The sequence below is a fragment of the Mesoplodon bidens genome (genome assembly GCF_964165515.1).
Source record: "Mesoplodon bidens genome assembly, chromosome: 11".
NCBI lineage: Eukaryota > Metazoa > Chordata > Mammalia > Artiodactyla > Ziphiidae > Mesoplodon > Mesoplodon bidens.
The window spans coordinates 28,893,490-28,912,714 of NC_138167.1; the positions used below are offsets into that span (position 1 = coordinate 28,893,490).

Below are 19,225 nucleotides of genomic sequence, written 5' to 3' on the forward strand. Positions count from 1 at the left end.
TGGTGTTCCCCAGGGTTTTATTCTTGACTCTCTTCTCAAACAATATATTGTGAGTGAAGCTATAGCACATAGATTCAGTTATTTGACAATACCTAAATCTTTATAACCAGCTTAGGTCTCATATCAAGTTTTAAACCCATATACTCAAATGCTTATTGGACAGCTTCACTTGGCCAGTCACAGGCAATATGTATAAGATCTAACTTCGAAGAGTTTTTTTTTTCTTAAATTGCTATTATTTATGTGTGGTCTGGTTCAATGAATGACACAATAATTTAACCAGTCCCCCAAGTCAGAAACTTGGGAGTTATTCTGGCACCTTTTTATTTGTTCCCACATCCAAGTAGACATGTTGTCCTATGGATTTTACACCTTAACATCACTTTTTCTTCTCACTGCATGCTTAATGCTATTGCCTTAATCCAGGTCATAATCTCCTGGCTATATTTTAACCCCTAAGTGGTTTATGCCTTCAGTCTTAAAGTCCTCCTCTGAGCTGCTACTTTTCTAAAATACCAGTATGGTTATGCTATTGCTTTGCACAAAGCCCTTCCAATTGATCTCTTTCCCCTACAGGATAAGGTGATAAAGTGAAAAGCCCACTGAATGCCATTCAAGGTTTATCAGGATTTGGATCCCACTTTCCTCTTCAGTCTTATCTTTCACTGGCACCCTTGCCCCAAACCCACACTCCATCATTGTTGAGCAACAACAGTTCTCTATATATTGTCTTATATTAATTCTCCCTACGTGGAATCACCTCCTTACTATCTCCCATTCCATTCCAGTTAACAAATACAAACTTATTTTTAAATATTCAGCTCGGGCAACACCCCCTAGAAGCCTCTTTCAACTCCCCTAAGGTATTGGGTTGGCCAAAAGTTTCATTCGGTTTTTTTCTACAAGATGGCTGTAGTAGCACTTAGTTGTCTTTAACTTCATTCAAAACAATTTTGTTAGATTGTATGTGACAGCTGTCATATCAGCATGTATTTTTAAAAAGACATCAAAATTGGTGGATTTTTGTGTAGCCATTTTAACATTAAAGATGGAAGAAAAAAGCAACATATTCGGCATATTATGCTTTATTATTTCAAGAAAGGTAAAAACACAACCGAAATGCAATAAAAGATTTGTGCATTGTATGGAGAAGGTGCTGTGACTGACTGAATGTGTCAAAAGTGTTTTGCGAAGTTTTGTGCTGGAGATTTCTCACTGGACGATGCTCCACGGTCAGGTAGACCAGCTGAAGTTGATAGTGATCAAATTGAGACATTAATTGAGAACAATCAACATTATACCATGCAGGAGATAGCCTGCAAAATACTAAAAATATCCAAATCAAGCACTGAAAATCATTTGCACCAGCTTGGGTATTTAAATCGCTTTGATGTTTGGGTTCCACATAAGCAAAAAAAAACCCCTCCTTGACCGTATTTATGCATGTGATTCTCTACTTAAATGTAATTACGGCTTCCCTGGTGGCGCAGCCATTAAGAATCCACCTGCCAATGCAGGGAACACGGGTTCAAGCCCTGGTCCGGGAAGAGCCCACATGCCGCGGAGCAACTAAGCCCGTGTGCCACAGCTACTGAGCTTGCGCTCTAGAGCCCGCGAGCCACAACTACTGAGCCTGCATGCCACAACTACTGAAGCCCACGTGCCTAGACCCCGTGGTCCGCAACAAGAGGAGCCACTGCAACAAGAAGCCCATGCACCACAACGAAGAGTAGCCCCCGCTCGCTGCAACTAGAGAAAGCCTGCGCACAGCAACAAAGACCCAATGCAGCCAAAAATAAATAAATTTTAAAAGACCAAAACGAATAAATGTAATGAAACATTCTGTTTTTAAAACAAATTGTGACGGGCGATGAAAAGTGGGTACTGTACAATAATACGGAATGGAAGAGATTGTGGAGCAAGCGAAATGAACCACCAGCAAACACACCAAAGGCCGGTCTTCATCCAAAGAAGATGATGTTGTGTATATGGTGGGATTGGAAGGGAGTCCTGTATTATGAGCTCCTTCCGGAGAACCAAACAATTAATTTCAACAAGTACTGCTCCCAGTGACACCAACTGAAAGCAGTACTCGACGAAAAGCATCCAGAATTAGTCAACAGAAAACACATAATCTTCTGTCAGGATAACGCAAGACCGCGTGTTTCTTTGATGACCAGGCAAAAACTGTCACAGCTTGGCTGGGAAGTTCTGATTCATCCGCCGTATCCACCAGACACTGCACCTTCGGATTTCCATTTATTTCGGTCTTTACAAAATTCTCTTAATGGAAAAAAATTCAATTCCCTGGAAGACTAAATGGCACCTGGAACAGTTCTTTGCTCAAAAAGATAAAAAGTTTTGGGAAAACAGAACTATGAATTTGCCTGAAAAAAACGGCAGAAAGTAGTGGAACAAAAGGGTCTCCCCAGGGCATCGAGGCACATATTGGACAAACCAAAGGTTTGGCGTCTGTGCTATGGGATAACTTGCAGTGTTCCACAAGTCCTTTTTGATCAAAATTCTTCTCGGGGCAGTAAGGACAAGGAGAGTATAACGGTTTGGGACATTCCTTGGCTGAAGGGATGCATCCTTGGCTGTGGTCTTCACACATTCCATGATGTAATTCTGGTATTTGGAACATGTAGCCACGTGCGCCCAGATCTTGGATGGGAAGACGTTTTTAGGGCAGTCATGGCAAGAAGTATCTGCGCTTGTGCTGTCAATCTGTCGCTGGAGCTCCAGGGCTCCGAAGCCAGGTGCTAGAGTGCTGCGACACACTCCACACTTCTTTGGTTTCAGGCATTCCTGCAGGCATGCAGAGCAAAGGACGTGTTCACGCGGCACCTGAACTGGCTTCTAGCCACACGGGACACTGGAAGCAGCCCAGGGGCTCGGCCTCCACCATGGGCCCGGGCCTGGCCAGCGACACACTACTACCCTCTCGGTCCTGCGGCTGCGCCACCATTTTGCAGCCGGGGAGCGCAGGGCAAAGGCGGGGGGGGGGTGGGGGGTGCGGAGCGGGAGGGAGCGGGGCGAGGACCAATTACTTCTGAAATAGGTGAATTCCCATATAAGAAACAGACTAAATTATCAAGCTTTCACGTTGTAAACAGTAGTATTTCCACTATTTCTGAAGAAGGAATACGTTTTGGGAAAAAACCAGGAGTTTTAGGGACAGTGAATTTGAGTTGACTGCAGTACTATCAAGTGACTTTAAATAGCATGCAATTATAAATGTGAGACTGGAATTTGGGAAATAGAGCTGGGAACAGAAATTTGAGAGTAATTCAGTGATGTTAGCTGATGCAGGACATGAACTCTCCAGATAAAAGAATATAGAGAGAGAAAAACCCTCTCTAGAGAGATTGGAACCCTTTTGCACTATTGAGGGAAACATAAAATGGTACAGCCACTGTGGAAAACAGTAAAGCGCCTCCTCAAAAAAGTAAAAGCATGGGGCTTCCCTGGTGGCGCAGTGGTTAAGAATCCACCTGCCAATGCAGGGGACACGGGTTCGAGCCCTGGTCCAGGAAGATCCCAAATGCCGCAGAGCAACTAAGCCCGTGCGCTACAACTACTGAGAATGCACTCTAGAGCCCCGCCAGCCACAACTACTGAAGCCTGTGCGCCTAGAGCCTGTGCTCTGCAACGAGAAGCCACCACAATGAGAAGCCCTCGCAAGACAACGAAGAGTAGCCCCCGTTCGCCACAACTAGAGAAAGGCTGCGCACAGCAACGAAGACCCAATGCAGCCAATAAATAAATTAAATAAATCTATTTAAAAAAAATAAAAGCAGAATTACCGTACGATTTAGCAATCCCACTTCTGAAAGAATTGAAAGCAGGGACTCAAAGAGATATTTCTGCACCCATGTTAATAGCATTGTTATTCACAAGAGCTAAAAGGTTGAAGCAACACAAGTGTCTATCAATGAATGAAGGGATAAACAAAACATGGTATATACATACCATGGAATGTTATTCAGCCATAAAGAGGAAGGAAATTCTGACAAATGTTGTAACATGGATGAACCTTGAGGACATTATGCTAAGTGAAATAAGTCAGTCACAAAAAGACAAATACCGTATGATTCCATTTATATGAAGTATCTAGAGTAGTTGAACTCACAAGCAAAATGGAGCTTGCCAGGGGCTGGGGGGAGCGGAAAATGGGGTACAGAGTTTGTTTTGCAAGATAAAAGGTTCTGGAGGTTGGTTGCACAACAATGTGAATGTACTTAACACCACTGAACCATGCACTTAAAATTGGTTAAGAAGGTAAATTTTATGTTATGTGCATTTTACCACAATCTAAATTTTTTCAAATAATAAATATATAAATAGAGAACCCAGGAACTAAACCACAAAAGATGCTCACAATTAAAGGTAGAATGAATAAGAGAAGTCATCAAAGTAAAAAGATGATTAAAGGAGGTGAAACATAGAAAGGAGATAAGATAAAACTTGTGGTCAACGGTTTCAACTAGAACAGAGGAGAGGAAAAGAATGAGAACTACAGAAAGACCACTAGATTCGGTGATGAAACTGTCACTGGTGACCTTAAAGAGTGCAGTTTTAACAAGAGAGAGAAAATAAAACCCAGATTACAGGAGTTAAAGGGTGTGCGTGCCGGGGTGTAGGCAATAGGTCTAGATCATGTGTATGAGATTTTAAAGGACTCTTTCTAATTGAGTGTAGATTTCACTATTTTTGCTCCCTCCAGAAATCCTACTAAAGCAACAGTAAAAGACTTCCTTTCCTTTTTAAGGCACAGAAGAGTAGCATAAATTGGAGAAACAATAGCAACAAAAAATTGAAAGCTTAAAAGGAGATGAACAAGTGATCAAAGACTTTGCAGACATGAGAAAGCTGAACCCGAAGCTATCAATGAAGACTGAGAAGCAACTCAGCTAACACTGTCGAATCCCCTAAAGGATCAAATACCTCTAGAAGTTGAGGTAAATGGAGGAGACCGAAAAAGAATGGCTCAAAGACTGTTTAAGAAGCTATGAAACAATTTCAAGACTTAACAACAGTTAGACTAATCAAAACAGTGTGGTACTACAAGACGACAGACATACAGGTAAATGGAATAGAATTTAGAGTTCGGAAATAAACTCTTACATTTATGGTCAACTGATTTTCAACAAAAGTGCTAAGGCAATTCAATAGCGAACGAATAACTTTGGATATCCCCATGAAAAACAATGAAGTCAGACTCCTACTGAAGCGGAGCAGGACCCTATGGTCCTTGCCCCCCACATCCTCAACCTGCCTTTTGTCTGTGGAAAAACTTTAGCCAAAGTATAAGTTTAATCAGAGAAGTAAGAAAATGCAGAAACAAAGGAAAACAGTCAAAGGAGATCAAATAATAATAGTTCAGTCATTAAGCACAGTCAAGGACGTTTAGTTCCTCCTCAAGGGCTGTAGACAATATTCTGAGCCATATCCTGTGAGCTGTCTTAAAGATACTGAAACCTCCAGCAGGTGGAAGAAGTTAAGTACATGATGACCAGGCTGCAGCCATGACGTAAGCTGCCACAATTCCAAGAACTGGCCTCAAGGAAATGGGAACAAACCAACCCTGGAACTGAAGATTGACTGTATCTAAAACAATCAAGATGATGCTGGTCAGACCACCAATGACCAATTTCAAGATGACTGTCAGAGCCGACTGTGCTGTTTCTGCATGTAGTCCCTCCCTCCACCTATAACAGCTCTTCCCCACTGACTGTCAGTGGGGGGGAGTTGGCCTTTGGACAGACGTCCATCCTACACCCCACCCCCACCCCCCAGTTGCCAGCATCCAAAATAAAGCAGTTTCTTTTCCACTGACCTTGCTTCATTTTATTTTTTAATTTTTTTAGTCTTTTTTTTTTAAACATCTTTATTGGAGTATAATTGCTTCACAATGGTGTGTTAGTTACTGCTGTATAACAAAGTGAATCAGCTATACACATACATACATCCCCATATCCCCTCCCTCTTGTGTCTCCCTCCCACCCTCCCTATCCCATCCCTCTAGGTGGACGCAAAGCACCAAGCTGATCTCCCTGTGCTATGTGGCTGCTTCCCACTAGCTATCTGTTTTACATTTGGTAGTGTGTATATGTCCATGCCACTCTCTCACTTCGTCCCAGCTTACCCTTCCCCCTCCCCACGTCCTCAAGTCCATTCTCTATGTCTGCATCTTTGTTCTTGGCCTGCCCCTAGGTTCTTCAGAACCATTTTTTCTGTTTTTTGTTTTTAGATTCCATATATATGTGTTAGAATACAGTATTTGTTTTTCTCTGACTTACTTCACTCTTTATGACAGCCTCTAAGACCATCCACCTCACGACAAATAACTGAATTTCGTTTCTTTTTATGGCTGAGTAATACTCCATTGTATACATGTGCCACATCTTCTTTATCCATTCATCAATGGACAGTTAGGTTGCTTCCATGTCCTGGCTATTGTAAATAGTGCTGCCATGAACATTTTGGTACATGACTCTTTGAATTATGGTTTTCTCAGGGTATATGCCCAGTAGTGGGATTGCTGGGTCGTATGGTAGTTCTACTTTTAGTTTTTTAAGGAACCTCCATACTGTTCTCCATAGTGGCTGTATCAATTTACATTCCCACAAACAGTGCAAGAGGGTTCCCTTTTCTCCCCACCCTCTCCAGCATTTACTGTTTGTAGATTTTTTTGATGACGGCCATTCTGACTGGTGTGAGGTAATACCTCATTGTAGCTTTGATTTGCATTTCTCTGATTAGAGATGTTGAGCATCCTTTCATGTGTTTGTTGGCAATCTGTATATCTTCTTTGGAGAAATGTCTATTTAGGTCTTCTGCCCATTTTTGGATTGGGTTTTTTGTTTTTTTGATATTGAGCTGCATGAGTTGCTTGTATATTTTGGAGATTAATCCTTTGTCCGTTGCTTCATTTGCAAATATTTTCTCCCATTCTGAGGGTTGTCTTTTTGTCTTTGTTTATGGTTTCCTTTGCTGTGCAAAAGCTTTTAAGTCTCATTAGATCCCATTTGTTTATTTTTGTTTTTATTTCCATTTCTCTAGGAGGTGGGTCCAAAAGGATCTTGCTGTGATTTATGTAATAGAGTGTTCTGCCTATGTTTTCCTCTAAGAGTTTTATAGTGTCTGGCCTTACATTTAGGTCTTTAATCCGTTTTGAGTTTATTTTTGTGTATGGTGTTAGGGAGCGTTCTAATTTTATTCTTTTACATATAGCTGTCCAGTTTTCCCGGAACCACTTATTGAAGATTGCCTCTTTATTGGCTTTTGAGCAGAGAGCAGTCGGCAAGCAGCCGGGCCCCGCTTTCAGTTACACTACCTTACTTCATACACAAAAATTAACTCAAAATGGATCACTGACCTAAATTTAAGAGTTAAAACTGTAACACTTGTAAGAAAACATAGGAGTATCTTCATGACCTTGGATTAGGCAATTTTTTCTTAGATATGATAAAAGCATAAGCAACCAAATGTAAAGTCTGATTTCATCAAAATTAAAAACTTTGTGCCTCAAAGGACATCATCAAGAAAATTAAAAGACAACCCACAGTACTGGAGAAAATATTTATAAATCATGTATCTCAAAGAAGACAGTATCCAGCATATATAAGGAACTCTACCAACTCGACAATGAAAAAACAAGTAAACCAATTTTTAAATGGACAAAGCATTTGAACAGACATTTCTCCAAAGACTACACAGACAATAAGCACACGGAAAGATGTTCAACATCATTAGTCATTAGAAAAATGCAAATCAAACACAAAAAGAGATACCACTTTATAAACCACTAGGATGGCTAATATAAAAAAGACAGACAAGTACTGGAAGGAAGTGGAAAAATTGCAAGTTTCATACATTGTTGCCAGGATTGAAAAATGATACAGCCACTTTGTTTGGTAGTCCTTCAACATGTTAACTATCAAGTTACCATATGACCCAGCAATCTTACTCCTAGATGTATGTTACTATGGTGTGGTCACTTTGGAAAAATGTTTGGCATTTCCTCAAAAAGTTAACCCTAGAGTTACCATGACTCAGCAATTTTACTCTTTGGTATACACCTAAAATGAAAACATATGTCCACACAAAAACTTGTATGTGAATGTTCATAGCAACATTATTCATAATAACCAAAAAACAAAATTCCTAGTAATTCAAATGTTAACTACTGAAAAGACAAAACAAAACATGGTATGTCCATAAATGGTAATATAAAGGAAGAACTGAAATGTGTTAGGACATAAATTAACCTTGAAAACATCATACTAAGTACAAGAAGCCAGTCACAAAAGACCACATATTGTATGATTCCATTTATATAAAATGTCTAGAAGAGGTAAAAAGAAACAAGAAAAGGGATGGGGGAGAGGACAGACAGACAGACAGAAAGTAGATTAGTGGTTGCCAGGGGCTGGAGGGACTCGGGAGGTAGGAATGACTACTTCCGCATACAGTTTCTTCTGACGGTGATGAAAATATTCTAAAATTAGATATTGGAATAGTTGCACAACTCTGTGAATACATTAAAAACCAGTGAACTGCACACTTTAAAAGAGTGAATTTTATGGCACATAAATTATATCCTAATGAAACTGTTGTTTTTTTTAAAGGCAGTTAAAACCCCATATTCCCTTCTATTCTACATAGCCAAGCCACTTCCCCTCCTGCCCCCAGGTAGATGAATGGAGCTTATTCTCTGGGAACGGTAAAACAGAGGGCCTCTGGTTTGAAGGGCACTAGACGTGGTTGAGAATAGTATCACTCTGAAAGGAAAGTGATTAAATGAATGTATGCCCTGGATACTGAGACTCAAACCACAAGAGGCTGAGAACCAGGCATTTACCCTGCAGCCAGGTAATAGGAAAAGCGTGGAGACTCTGACCAGGAAAAAAGGAAAAACCTAAAAATACATTAAGAGCTCTGAACAAAATGGAGCAATCAGATTACCCTATGGTAAAGCCCCCATAGTTGACAAGCCCCAATTTAAACATTTGGTAGACTGGATTAGTGACAATTATATATAAAATCAGCAACAAAAAACACCCCCAAAAATCAAAAACAAAAAACCTTAATAAGAATTAACCCCCAAAGAAAAATGAAAGGGCCAAAGAAAGACATGTCTCAGCTAAGAACTGCATTGCCCTAACCAATATTATATCAACTATATGGAAGATGGAACAATAAAGAAGGGTATATTGTGGGAACTGAGGGGAAGGGGAAGAAAGCTAAGTCTCCATCTTTGAAGACAAGGAGTCAATGGATAATTCCTCCAACTGGAAATTAAAGTAGGAGCAATACAAGCATATCACAGCATTGAGAGATATAGAAATTAACACCAAAAGAATCAGCTGAAAGTGGAAAGTCTTGCCACTGGGAGGAGGAACTGGAGGGTAGGGAAAAGGAAAAAAAATTCTCATAACAAATCTTGTGGAAACCATGTGCATGTGTGATGTTGATGACAAAAATTAAAACTTTTAAAAATAAACTATACTGCAGAGAAATAGGGCACTGGTTTTGATAAACCTGAGTTTAAATCTTAGCTCTGCCACTTACCTAGCTGTGTTTGAGGACATGTTACATCACATTTCTCAGCCTTCATTTCTGTAATACAGGGCGATAATACCTACATTTTTTTTTCTTTATAAATTTATTTATTTATTTTTGGCTGCGTTGGGTCTTTGTTGCTGCATGGGCTTTCTCCAGTTGCAGCGAGCAGGGGCTACTCTTCATTGCGGTGTGTGGGCTTCTCATTGCGGGGGCTTCTCTTGTTGCGGAGCTCGGGCTCTAGGTACGTGGGCTTCAGTAGTTGTGGCTCGTGGGCTCTAGAGCGCAGGCTCAGTAGTTGTGGCACACAGGCTTAGCTGCTCCGCGGCATGTAGAATCTTCCCGGACTAGGGCTCGAACCTGTGTCCCCTGCATTGGCAGGCAGATCCTCAACCACTACGCCACCAGGGAAGTCTCAATACCTACATCTTATAGGGCTATTATGCCGATTAAATTGGATGTGTATAAAGTGCTTATCACAGTGTCTGGCAGATATTAAATGCTCAAAGTGTTAGTTATCTCCCTATCCTTCACTGATTCTGAAGCCAGAGTGATATAAATAGGGGAACTGGTTTGGAATCTTTGGCAGAAATTAAAGAGATACGTACACCTAGGTTTCGATGAAGTGACTGTCCTTATAGTCCATGATAACCAGGCAGCCAACAGCCATAAGAAAAGCCTACAGAATTGGCTTGGACCAAGCAGTTACAGAGCCCAAGAGTCAGAAAGTAGGAAAGTATAAGGTGAGATATTGCCAGATAAGGAGACCTTCAAACACAAGATCTTACCGATGAAAGAGGGACATGTGCTCGTGAATGGCCATGCTGATAAACAGCTGACAGATGAGACAAGGTCCACGAAATTAGGGAAGTTTTATGTTAAGGACATCAATGAGTCCTCAACGTAGGTATCTGTCCTACTGAAGACAGTTGTAAAAACAAGAGAGAAATAATATAAGCCAGTCCTTAAACCACCTGGAAAATGGAAGTAGATCCTAGGAGGCTGAAGACTTCTAGGAAAAAAGATATGGAAAAGGTGATATAAATAAACAAAGGAGTATCCACAGTGCACAATTAGGTCAGACCAATCTTTCCACTCCTATCAACTTCCCCCACTACACACACATACTTCCATTTGTAGGCAAAAGATGAGAGACCCCGAGGACTTCTTACTCTTCCCTCCCTCCCTCACCACTCACCCTCACCACCCTGGCCAAATAAAAATCCAACTGGGAATAAAATGTCATCAAAGGAAAGCTAAGCTTCAGAGATGTAAAGAAATGTGTTTGAGGGGAAGGATAAAAGGAAATAAACTGAAAGTAAGAAAGAATTCTCCTGGTCATTCCCCAAGGTGAACAGAGAAGGCAGGTGAAGTTATTAAAGGATAGATATGGGATGCGAGAGTATGCAGATATTTGGAAAAAAATCAATAGTGATTACTTTGAGATTGGGAATCAACAAAAAGTCTGATCTCTTTCCCTTAAGTAGCTTGTCTTTCTGGTTTTAAGCCATCATTCCAGCCTATCAAGTTTGTGTCACAAGCAGATTTGATATGTACGCCTTCTATGCTTAAACTACATTGAATAGGAGAAGAGAAAAGGCTGAACTTTATAGCACAAAACCAACCTAACAATCAGTTTGGTTGGATTTTTTTTCCCATTGACATTTGACTCCTAGAGCTTACAGGGTACATTTTAGGTTCTTCGGCAGGAATTGTTCACTATTACTACCATCCACTCCTAATTCCTCCAACCTAACCACATGGATACCATACCAAAATAAATTTATGCCATGGCTAAAGTATTTTCTTGATTTGGTAGTACACTATCAATAAAAGGAAATGAAATGAGCCTGCCATGACTAACTTTTAAGAAACTCAAGCAGGCTTCTACATAACAGCATTTTCTTTTCAACATATTCACAAACCAATGTCACGTACATAGTTAATGAAGCTGTCATTTATCCTGTAACTTTAAGTATCTACAAATGAATTAAAAAAAAAAAAAGGCAGCAGTACGGGGAAAAAAGCCTTAGGCTCACCTGAGACCTTAGAAGATACCACTCTTTGAATGAGAAGTCTTCATAAAATTGATTATGCCATGATAGTCAGAGTGAGGGATGAGCCTGTGCTCACATGAAGAATATCTCCACACTATATCAACTCAAGTGGCCTCCACCACTTCAACCCGTACTACAGCAGATGAAAGTGAGCCTGCAACACCTATGGAAAAGAGATATACAATTTGGCCATACAACATCTAAAGCAATCTAAAAACAGCTCTAGTTTTTTTTTTTTAAAGCAATCTACTAACCCATTGGGTCTGGTACCTCCAGACTAGTGTGGTGTTGGAAATATCTATTATTGACTATTACAGCAAAAGCCCATTTCTGAAGTTAATAGTCTTCTTAATTAAAAAGAGCTGAAAGAGAACTGGACTGCTCACTGATCACAGCTAAGCTTACTGGAATTTGTTCTTTTCACTCTGTCTACTTTTTCACATAGAGAGAGATGTGAGGAACAATACACCACATAGATATTTGAGGAGAAACATATTTAACAGCTGACCTATTATTCTAACACTTCAATTCTAACTTTAGGGATTGAACTACATTAGGCAAATATGATATTTTTGATTCCGGATAGCTCTTGAAGAAGAGACTTAGATTACAATCAGTTTTTCTTTACAGTGACTTTGTTAACAATATAGTTTCCCATGGGCTAAAAGAGTGCTTTTGGATATCCCAAAAGTTATAGAAGTATGTCCAATCGCACTGCCCTACCCCACCCCACCTTTGCATCTAAGGATGACACACTGTTTTTCCCTAAGTCAAGACATAACCTGAAAAATAGGAGTCTATTTATAAAACAGTGAGAAAAATACTTGCAATCAGAGCAATCCTCAAAAATCTACAACTTAAAACTCACATATTATAAGGACCGAAAGGGAGATTAGGCCAAATACATTGTATCATTCAAATGGCAGTATTCACATCGAAAGTACAAATAAGTACAGATGTTTAGTACTAGATAATCACATTATGATACTGATGGAAACCTTTCAGATTCATCTCAAATTTAATCCTGTTTCATGTTCAGAAATAAAATGACACTGAAAGTTTGTCTTCAAAATGTAAGAACGGAGGGGGAACCTATGGGCTAAGATGACTGTCATCACTTTTTACTAAAAATGGTGACCAGAACTAGGGCAAATTCCACCTGAGAAAAATCAAGGAACTACTTTCTAACAACTTAAGGACTTGCCTACCTGACCATAAGTCAAAATGTTAAACTATAAAATACACTATATAATGCCAGTTCTCTAACTTCAGGGAGGCTCAGGAACCACATGGAAGCCTGTTAAAATGCAGATTCCTTAACCTCACTTCCAAAGATTCTGATTCTGTAGCTCTGAAGTAGAGCCTGGACATGTATTTTGACAATACAGACCAAGAATTTGGAAATGAGCACTCTAAACATATTTTAATTAATGGAGGTTCAGCACATGAAATCATTAGCGTGGGTCAAATTACGTCATTATCTTCACATTATACAATTTGTAACAATGGTTTTCAACTTCTGGGGAAAATCAGAGAACCTTTTGAGAAACTATATGACCTTTCCACCAAAATATGCATGTATACACACAAGATTTCAAATACAGTAAGAGGTTCATGCATCTTCTGAAACCCCAAGTAAAGAAATGCAAGCTGGAATGATGTTACCTATTACATAGTTACACACAAAGTCAAGTGAAATTCTAGGTTCTTCAGTAAACATTTTGGGTTACTTTATACAAAGTATCTTTGATAATGGGCATAATTACATCAATTTCCCATAAGAATTAGTTGGCATCCATAAAAACCTTTGGAAAGGTCAGGTTCAGCAAGAATCACTATCATTCTCAAAAAGTTGTTTTCCTTACTCAAAAAAGCTTTAGTCATCACCAAGTTTCTAGCATTATAAAGAGGTGAAGAGTCCTCGGCACATGAAACAATCAAAATAGGAATGATCTCCAATGCAAAAAGGTTTCCCATAGACTCCTGTCAGAACTGAAAATACGTTTTCCAGCTAAATTACTTGAATTTTAACTTTAAATATCACATGATATAGCACACAATATTTTACATGTTATCGGCATGGACAGAGCATCTTGTGAAAACTGAAACAAATCTTTAAAAAGTTAAACTAAGACATTTGACTATCTATTTTAGCAATATCAAACAGCTCAAGTTCACATGGTATTTGCTAACTGGATTTTGAGGACTCTAATTAAAGTAAGACTTTACTTAGCACTACATTAGTATCATTTCCATATAAAAAATGGTCTAAAGAGAAATTCAGACTGTTTAGTAAAAATGTTTTTAACAAGTAGCTTTAAAATAACAGAACTTGACAAAAGTTCAACTTACTAAATGTATTAAGATTTTTTAAAACTCTGAAGTAGATATTATATTACGTAGTAGAAAAAAAACTCCCCAAAAGCCCCTGTCCAGGAAGAACAAGAAGGACATCAAGATGTTCTCAGCAATTTCCTCAACAGCAGGAAATGAAAGGCTGGAGATGCCAAGGTTTTGATCAGTTTACTTTTTTTTTTCTCTGAATAGGCTTACTCATTATTAACTGATGAAAGATAACACACATATGATATTAAAAACTAAAAATCTAATGGTTCTACTATCATGACTGTCAGTTAATGCTCAAGTAAGAAAAAAGTTCTTTTGGTTCCCTAGCTCTTTGGGGAAAAAAAAAAAAAATCTACCTACTGGACCATTTTAGAACTGTGTAGCTTTTATTTTACATTATTAACATCAATTGTAGGAAGCTGATTTACTGATTCAGATAATTATATCCTCCAAGGCAACACTATGCCCAATTTCATGCTAATGAAAAGTTTCTTTAGTTCTATAAACGGTCATGTTTCTTGCTTATTTCCACAACTCTTTCAAATGATTGTTTCTATCACATAAAAATATAAGATGCACTGGGGCCCATCTTGGATTTTTTTCTTCTGATGAAAAACTAGCAGATTATTTCTAGGTGTAATTTAACTGAAAACACTACTTCAACTTCAAATTTATTTTAATGATATGTACAGAACTTAACAAATTACAATTAAAATGGAATCAGTTATGTTAATTACACATAACTTAATATCATGCAACACTGCATGGTAAAAACAACAGCTTCATTCATATACAAAAAAGTATTATTTTGAGACTCATGACAGTATGTTGAAATTTTTGACATAAGCTTTTTGTAAAGAGTATTTCATAAAAATTTAAAGACCTGATTAATCAGTTAATACATTATTAGGAAAGATAGTAAACATTACTAGTAAAGTGAGACTACAAGCAATTAACTCGAAAATTATACCAGATACAGGGTTGGATGTAGTCTCGTGAAATAAATGTTTGGTTAAGAAAATAGTTTTGAAAAAGATCTCATATTGAAGCTATGTATTAACTTTGTGAAATCAGGTTATATAAATCAATAGTCAAGTTTATTCAGTTAAAGAAAATATGCCTATCCTTTCTTATACTCATAAATAAGTACTTATACAGTCTTTATATACAAGTGAAGAAAAATTCAGTGTAAAAAATATACTGCCAATCCACTTCTTATGGTTGAAATAGCTCTTTATCTACACATTAAACTGCATTGATGAAAATGTCCAATTTATATCACATTCAACCAGCATAAATATTTAAGCTGTACTGTTGTAAACAAAAGAGAAAAACAAATTCTTTTATTTCGTCACTGGGTAACAATCTACTTCTCAACTTAGAATGCTATAGAAAGGCTCAACATTTAATCAAATCCAAACCCACTGAACTTGGAGTAAACAAAGTGAATGTTTTCCAAGTGCATAATTTCTAACTCATCCACTTGTAATATTTATCCAATTCCAGTTCATCAGCGAGAAAATAAAATGTACTTAGCTATAAAAATACTAAGGAATGTTATTGAAAAGGAAAGGCTATTTGGTAGAAGTAACTACAAAAATAATTAGTTTAAATCTTCGTAAAGCTTTAATGCAAGAACATCAGTACACTTTCTTTCCATAAACCTTAAAGCATGATCAATAACAAGATTTTAAATTTCCACCTTTCCAGTACTTGAAAAGAAGCTGCAACTAAGTGTCTCTTCAAAAAGCATGAAGAATGATCATGCAGGTGTTACTCTGCTGACATTTGGGGACATGGATATCTCTGTTGGGTTGTCATCTCTGGCTCCACTGGCAGCAAGTACAGGCAAGGAGTTACTCTGAAATGCAGATGTCGGACAACTAGTCATGCCAACATTTTCATCTTCACCATTGTCTGAATCTGGTGTTGTAACTTCACTGTCCTGAAGCCCCAGGATCTCACAAACCGCTTGTGGCAACTCCTGAATAAGAAAAATCAAATATAAAATCATCATTCACCATAGAGGAAAAGTAATCACAAATTAACACTTCTATTTAATACTACATCTAAGCATTTGCTTTAACAGTGTAATTGTTATGCACCCTCTCAAACCATCCTTCTTCACTCCAAATGAAACCCTAACCACTCTTTTTAGTAAGTGGTTCTCTGACCTTCTATTCTGAATTAGCCACTCTCTACCCCATCCCACCACTCCCACAAGCATATTGTTTTCTAATATTTTGCATTTATTTCATTCTCCTTATTGACACCATCTTTCTCCCTCAATACACAGAAGTTCCTTAAACATGAGAAGTATCTCACTGACAGGTTTTTTGTGTTGTCTTTTTTTTAATTTATTTTGGCTGCATTGGGTCTTCATTGCTGCACACGGGCTTTCTCTAATTCTGTCGAGCGGGGGCTACTCTTCGTTGCAGTGCATGGGCTTCACACTGCGGTGGCTTCTCTTGTTGTGGAGCACGGGCTCTAGGCGCACAGGCTTCAGTAGTTGTGGCATGCGGGCTCTAGAGCCCAGGCTCATAGTTGTGGCACACGGGCTTAGTTGCTCTGCGGCATGTGGGATCTTCCCGGACCAGGGCTCAAACCCGTGTCCCCTGCATTGGCAGGCAGAGTCTTAACCGCTGCGCAACCAGGGAAGCCCTCACTGGCAGGTTTTGAACAGAACAGCTATCAAATAACTGTGTGTAAAACTGAACCAAAATAAATATTTGGAACCATGATCAAATGACACAAAGACCAAATAAGAATTCTCATAAAAAATATGAAAACCAAAATACATCAAAAGTCTAGGGCTTCCCTAGAAGAATACTTTGGTTTAAATTCAGAACATAACACATCAACTTTGTCTTGTTTTTAGAAATTTTTAAGAGTTTGACTGATACAAATGTAATGACATAGACCAAATATTCTTCATTTAATTATTTCTGATTAGCATCTGTCTTTACTTAAAGATACTACATATTTAATATGAGGTCCTATTCTGTGTTCTTTGATTAGGTAATTTATCAATGCTTCTGCAGCTTCTTTATTGTTTTCATTACTTTTGTCATTTTGCCTTATTATTATATGTTTCCTATCTAGCATATTAACCAATTGTTTTCAATTAAGTGCTGTAAATTTATAATGGTAAACAAATGCTAGCCAATGCCTTGTGTCTGCCTTCAACTTGCTGCCAATTTTACTTCTGAAAGGAAAAATTCTTTCTTGACCTCAATCCACCAAAAACATACGAACAAAAAAATCTTGCAATTACTTAAAACACTGTATACCTTGCATTTTACCATCTGTAGAGAAATTGCTTCTGCCTTGCATAGCACATCTTCCACATCAATTTTCATGGACAATTCATTGATATGCTAAAATAAATCAATAAAATAAAATAACTGAAACACTATTATATTCTACTATACAACTTATTACCAGTTATATTACACTGTAGATAAAATCCTTAAAATAGAAACACCCTCATACTTCAAGTAAACCGAAAATTTAATGTAGCTTTCATTAGATCATTTCAAGTTTTAAAGCTAAAGAATAGTTAATAAGCTTACAGAACATTAAATCCAGCAGTTGTCCCAAGTCTACTATCTCAAGTTATAAGCAAAAGAATTATTTTTTTAGAAAATTAAACTATATAAAAGAGCACTTGTTGAATTTCCTTTTCTTCCTAATTAGCTAGGAAAAATAACTGGCAATATGTACTGGCTGAACTGTCATTCTCAGAGAGTCAGTCCTAGTACTGACTGTCTTTGATAAAATTTAAGTTACTTGAGGGATTCAATAATGCTCCAAGGAAATGTATATATATCAATACCACCAAAAAGAGGAAAGAGCCAAAATATTAAAATTTAAGTTAAAGTAATAACTACCTTAAGTATTTCATTAAAGCCATAATGCTTTTCCATTATTTGCTGCTTTTCTGATTCCAGAATAGCACAACAGAGAAGAAGATGGAAATTTTTACATGGTAGTTCAGTCCACATTACCTATAAAAAATAGAACACCTATTTAGTAAACTCTATCAATTCTAAAATATTTTCCTTACAGATACAATGCCGAACTCTGAATGACTTCTGTGCAAAGCACGAGTTGCCTAGATGGGGTAGTCTACTCTTTTTCTAGTTAAGAAATGAGGTGTGGGGAAGGAAAGTCTTACTTTTACCTACGAAGTAACTATTATATTAATAGTTAATATAATATTAACTATTATATGAATATGATGAGTTCCAAATGTGGCTCTTTAGGTAACTACAGTAACACTGAGCGAAACCAGTATGATAAATGGTATTAACTAAGGAGCCACAGTCATGAGGTTAAACTGTAAGGGTCAGAGGCATTTTCAGTATTTTTCTGAACCTTCAGTTTTTCACTTTTAAATCATCTTCAGTCTCGGTGGGGGGAGGGGAAGGGTACAGGGGAGCTAAATCATGGGAATAAAGATTCAGTTACACACTGCATGAAATTAAAAACACCCAGAGGTAGCTCTACATTCTAAACATCATATTATATAACTCAGAATATCCCTGACAAAAACTGAATTGACCACCCAAAATTTATACCCAAATGTATAAAACATCTGATCAATAGCTGCACTTCTTCCTAAGTATAGCCAATGCCCTAAAACTTAAGTTCTTAATTTCCCCCTGGTTAATGTACCTAATATCTTTTTTAGTAAGATCAAAAGAGCCATGTAAACACTACTATTAAAGCATACCTTTAATGTTTTTACGCTTTTACCAGAAGTAAATTAAGTAGAATAAGTTTCAGACTAAATCCAATTCTTGAAGTTTAATTACAATGCAATTAACCTCAAAAGTTTCATTAAAAGTTCCTATTTATTTGGTAAACACAGACTAAGGAGTTATTACAGCTATGTTGGTAATTTTTTTAAAAAGTTGAGATAACAATTTAATAAAATTGATTAACTTTAAAATATGATTCTAGGTCAAGAACATGTGAGTTTTCCTTCTAATTTCAAACAAAGAAAGTGATCCTCCATAAAGCGGTGATCCTTCAATCGGTGCATCACCTTCTCTAATGGCAGCACAGTCACCAGAAGTACAGGAATCAATTTCCAGGTGCAAAAGCCTCAGGGTGTCCACTGTATACAAGCCTATTTATTATCCAAACAGATTATTTCCCCCATTCTTTCCTTGGGAATATTTCTGCCATCTTTACTTTTATAAAGATAAGGCATCAAGCAATCATTATGCCAATATTCTATTTCAAAAGCA

The 19,225-nt window shown here is 37.8% G+C and overlaps 2 protein-coding genes and 1 pseudogene across 4 annotated transcripts in view; all 3 read right to left on the reverse strand.

Annotated features, from left to right (window-relative positions):
- The window catches only part of TPH2 (tryptophan hydroxylase 2), a 111,668-nt gene extending 99,394 nt beyond the window's left edge, over nt 1-12,274 (reverse strand). Inside the window, exon 1 of the mRNA XM_081248855.1 lies at nt 11,607-12,274. The gene's annotated coding sequence lies outside the window, so the exon portion shown is untranslated. The remainder of the gene's footprint in view (nt 1-11,606) is intronic.
- On the reverse strand, nt 2,164-2,968 carry LOC308625294 (E3 ubiquitin-protein ligase RNF114-like; annotated as a pseudogene). The gene has a single exon. The product of its transcript is annotated as an E3 ubiquitin-protein ligase RNF114-like (transcript).
- A 3,299-nt stretch (nt 12,275-15,573) lies between the features above and the next one.
- Nucleotides 15,574-19,225, reverse strand: part of TBC1D15 (TBC1 domain family member 15) — a 69,733-nt gene continuing 66,081 nt past the window's right edge. For both annotated transcript variants that reach the window (XM_081248851.1, XM_081248852.1), the window contains 3 exons: nt 17,861-17,977; nt 17,261-17,347; nt 15,574-15,954 (listed from right to left, as the gene is read on the reverse strand). In XM_081248851.1, coding sequence (XP_081104977.1) covers nt 15,733-15,954; nt 17,261-17,347; nt 17,861-17,977 — 426 coding nt within the window. In that variant the 3' untranslated portion in view covers nt 15,574-15,732. The remainder of the gene's footprint in view (nt 15,955-17,260; nt 17,348-17,860; nt 17,978-19,225) is intronic.